The sequence below is a fragment of the Papaver somniferum genome, unplaced genomic scaffold (assembly GCF_003573695.1).
Source record: "Papaver somniferum cultivar HN1 unplaced genomic scaffold, ASM357369v1 unplaced-scaffold_18, whole genome shotgun sequence".
NCBI classification, from domain to species: domain Eukaryota; kingdom Viridiplantae; phylum Streptophyta; class Magnoliopsida; order Ranunculales; family Papaveraceae; genus Papaver; species Papaver somniferum.
Genome location: NW_020627707.1, coordinates 5,831,398 through 5,834,811, shown reverse-complemented (window position 1 = coordinate 5,834,811; position 3,414 = coordinate 5,831,398). Strand labels below are relative to the sequence as shown.

The 3,414-nt window shown below is 37.8% G+C and overlaps 1 protein-coding gene across 1 annotated transcript; it reads right to left on the bottom strand.

The window, feature by feature from the left end:
- Positions 1-1,009: 1,009 nt before the first annotated feature.
- Positions 1,010-2,840, bottom strand: LOC113338091 (aquaporin TIP2-1-like). The gene is made up of 3 exons (XM_026583611.1): positions 2,531-2,840; positions 1,797-2,047; positions 1,010-1,669 (listed from the first exon to the last, which is right to left on the bottom strand). Exons 1-3 carry the CDS (start codon positions 2,655-2,657, stop codon positions 1,301-1,303), a joined length of 747 nt encoding a protein of 248 aa, XP_026439396.1. The 5' UTR covers positions 2,658-2,840; the 3' UTR covers positions 1,010-1,300.
- Positions 2,841-3,414: the final 574 nt, after the last annotated feature.

Here is a 3,414-nt window from a genome sequence, read left to right as displayed (position 1 = left end):
TCCATAAAAACATCTTGATGAGAATATGATTATGAAACAAATCTTTTTGTTTCTTCCTGACAACCTGTCAATCTTCATGTTCTTCCATTGTATTAGATTTCAATACCTCCTTGTTACTAGAATCTCTGCTTCCACCAACAACTGCAACCCAGTTCTTAGAACCAGCTAAAAACCTTGTAAAACCCTGCAAATCTTGCTTACCTTGCCGATCGGAAACCAAAAACCTTGCCTTGATCCGTTGAGAAGACGCACCTTGCACCATCGAAGCTGCAAAAAAACAAACAGACATTCTCTCTGCTCTCCTTATTGGCGTATCTTTAATCCCTAATGAGAATTTTGAAATTGTAATTTTTTGTCCAGGTAAATCCTTAAGAGCTAGCACTATGGTGGCTCTCATCCCTTCCCTATCCCTCATATGTAGGAAAGAGATAGCATAAGGAAGGAAACCTCATTATATATGGTGCCCTCTTTTCCCTTCTCTACATGCAACGGCTACTGAGTAGCCGTATGAATAATGTCAAATATTATTTTTTTTAATTTTTGGTTATGGGAATTTATGTATGTAGGTAAAAAAAGAAGATACAATAGGTAAAAAAGGAATTTTAGTAGAAAAAATGAGTGAAAATGGAAAGTTTTAAGGTAAAACTTTAAAAATCAGAAAAAATATTACGGCTACTCAGTAGCCGTAAAGTGTAAAAGAATACGACAACTGAGTAGCCGTAGGTTTCCCTTCCCTGCAAGCGGGATCAGATGTGATCCTCCATGTAGAAATCCCTACATGAGTAGGGATTTGGGACACCATAACACTTGCTTTTTTTTTTTTTTTTTTTGTTTCAAGGGATATTAATGAGGGACAGGGAGGGGATGAACCCCTCCATAGTGTTAGCTCTAATGCTTTCCATTTGCTTTTCGTATACTTTGCGTTTTCAATTAAACCTGATAGAGGCCTAACCACAACTATAGGCTATAGCTAGCCATAGGCGAATAGAGAAGGAATAAAACAACAAAGTAAGTAGAGCTGCACTTCACCAACTTCATTCATCATTGCCCCCCAAAGCAATAAAAAAAATACAATTGAAATGACTAAAGGGCTATTTCTTTTTACATGCAACACATTTTTCTCACTCAAGCCAAATTGAAAACAAATACAGAAGAACGATTCACAAAAACAGCTAAATAGAAAAGAAAGAAATGTAAAAAATCTACAACCCTTTCCTCCTATCTTATTACAAACACAAATTTGGGTTTTGGATTTGAAACTCGCTTAATCATCAATCAACAAGAATTCAACTGTCTTAACTTAGAACTCATTGACGAGGGGAGCGTGCTCGGATTGCATGAACACGTTTCCGTAGGTAAGACCAGCTAGACCACCACCGATCAATGGACCGACAAAGTAGATCCAGAGTCCGGAGAAGTTTCCACTGGCAACAGCAGGACCGAAAGAACGAGCTGGGTTCATTGATCCACCGGAGAAAGGTCCAGCAGCCAAGATGTTGGCACCAACAATGAAACCGATGGCGATTGGGGCAATGGTTCCCAATGAACCCTTCTTGGGGTCGGCGGCGGTGGCGTAGACGGTGTAGACCAAAGCGAAGGTGATGATGATTTCAAAAACAACTCCTTCAATGGCTCCAACTCCGGCTCCGACGGCGTGGATGGGAGTGGCCTGCAAATTGAGTAATATTCATTAACATTAAGTACTAATTTAGGCGCTAATTAAATAATATCCATTCAATTAGTGGATTAAACATGATTTAATGAAAATTAAGGTATGATTTTGCGAGATTAATTACCAATCCACCGGTGACAACTTTGAGGAGGAAGCAAGCAGCAACAGCTCCAAGAAGTTGGGCAACCCAGTAAAAGAGTCCAGTTATGATGGTGATCTGTCCACCAACGGCCAATCCGAAGGTGACAGCTGGGTTTACGTGTCCACCGGAGATGTTGGCACCAACGGCAACGGCAACGAATAGAGCAAATGCGTGACAAATGGCAATAGCAACAAGACCTGCTGGATCAAGAGCTGCATCACCTGAAAGTTTGCCTGCAATACACATCCACATTACCCATTTTGTCAATATACTAATCAAATTTGTAAAGCTTAAACCCAAAGTCCAAAATCACTTTAAATCGCATTAGAAAATGAAGAAAACAAAAATGCTCCTGGATTAATCATTGGTAAAAGCTAAATTCAAACTTTTTAATATAAAACACACACCATTAATAACTAAATTAAGTAAACAAATCTCAATTAAGTTTTCACAGTGAAGATTCATAATTTCCTCTTATAGAATGGTTATAGTTTTCCAATCTTGAGAAATGGCAAAGCTAAATAATTTCAGTGCACTGGTTTTGATGAAATTCTACCAAATTTTGTTTTCAGACATACTATCAGGAAATGGTTTGATTTGCAAAGTGGTGAAACAACTGCACAAGAAAATTTTGTTGAGGTTTTTGATAATTTAAGAAAATCCATAAAATTGAAGCTAAAATTTGATAAATGGGATTCAAGGGATGGAATTCTAACCGTAGGCAATGGCAGAACCAACACCAGCAAAGACGAAGAGAAGAGTGGAGATGAATTCAGCAAGATAGGCCTTGAGAGACCCTACGCTGAATGAATCATCAAAAGCTCCGAAAGCAATACAAGGCATCTTCTCAGATAGTTTTTAGAAACTCTTTTTGTTTTTCTGGAAGTAGAAGAAGAAGAAGAAGAAGAAGAGAATTTCTAAAGATGAGAGAGCTTAAAGATGAGTTGGTGCTTGAAAAGCTGTGATAAGCAGTGTTTATATACACACGAATGAGTGAATAGAATACTAATAAATGTGGAGGAGGAGATGGTTCTAGTAAAAGGAATATTATCAAATCAAATATTGTTGGTGTTATCTTTTAGGGGGGATTCCTTATGTTGCTATTGCAATCCAGTCACGTTGTGTCCAATCTTCTTCATCTCATATCAATTCAAGCCTAGCTGTAACTGAGAGCGGTATATGGTCAATAATAATGCTTGTGAAAAACTAAGTTGTCGCCAACTTCATTAATAATTGGTATGTCCATGTGACCGACCGCTAAAAGTTGTCTGTCATATTAAAAAGGAAGATCTATCAAGATAACAAAGGATCGTGACAAACCATTGTACATGTACCCATATAGTGATCACTGTTGAGGCAGAGTGAAAAATGGAGTAAATGCACACCACAATTTGAGTAAATGAGAAAAAAAAAAGTACATGCACAGCACAATGGAGTAAATGAGATGATTCAAAGTTTTCTCTCGTTCCGGGAGAAATCGGGGCGATTTTACGGAATTATCTTTGGGATGTGGCTTGAATTCGGGTGTAAATTTTATAAAATGATGCTCCCTTAGTTTCAGAAAGATATGATTGTTTTATGTGTAGATAGATAAATCAAT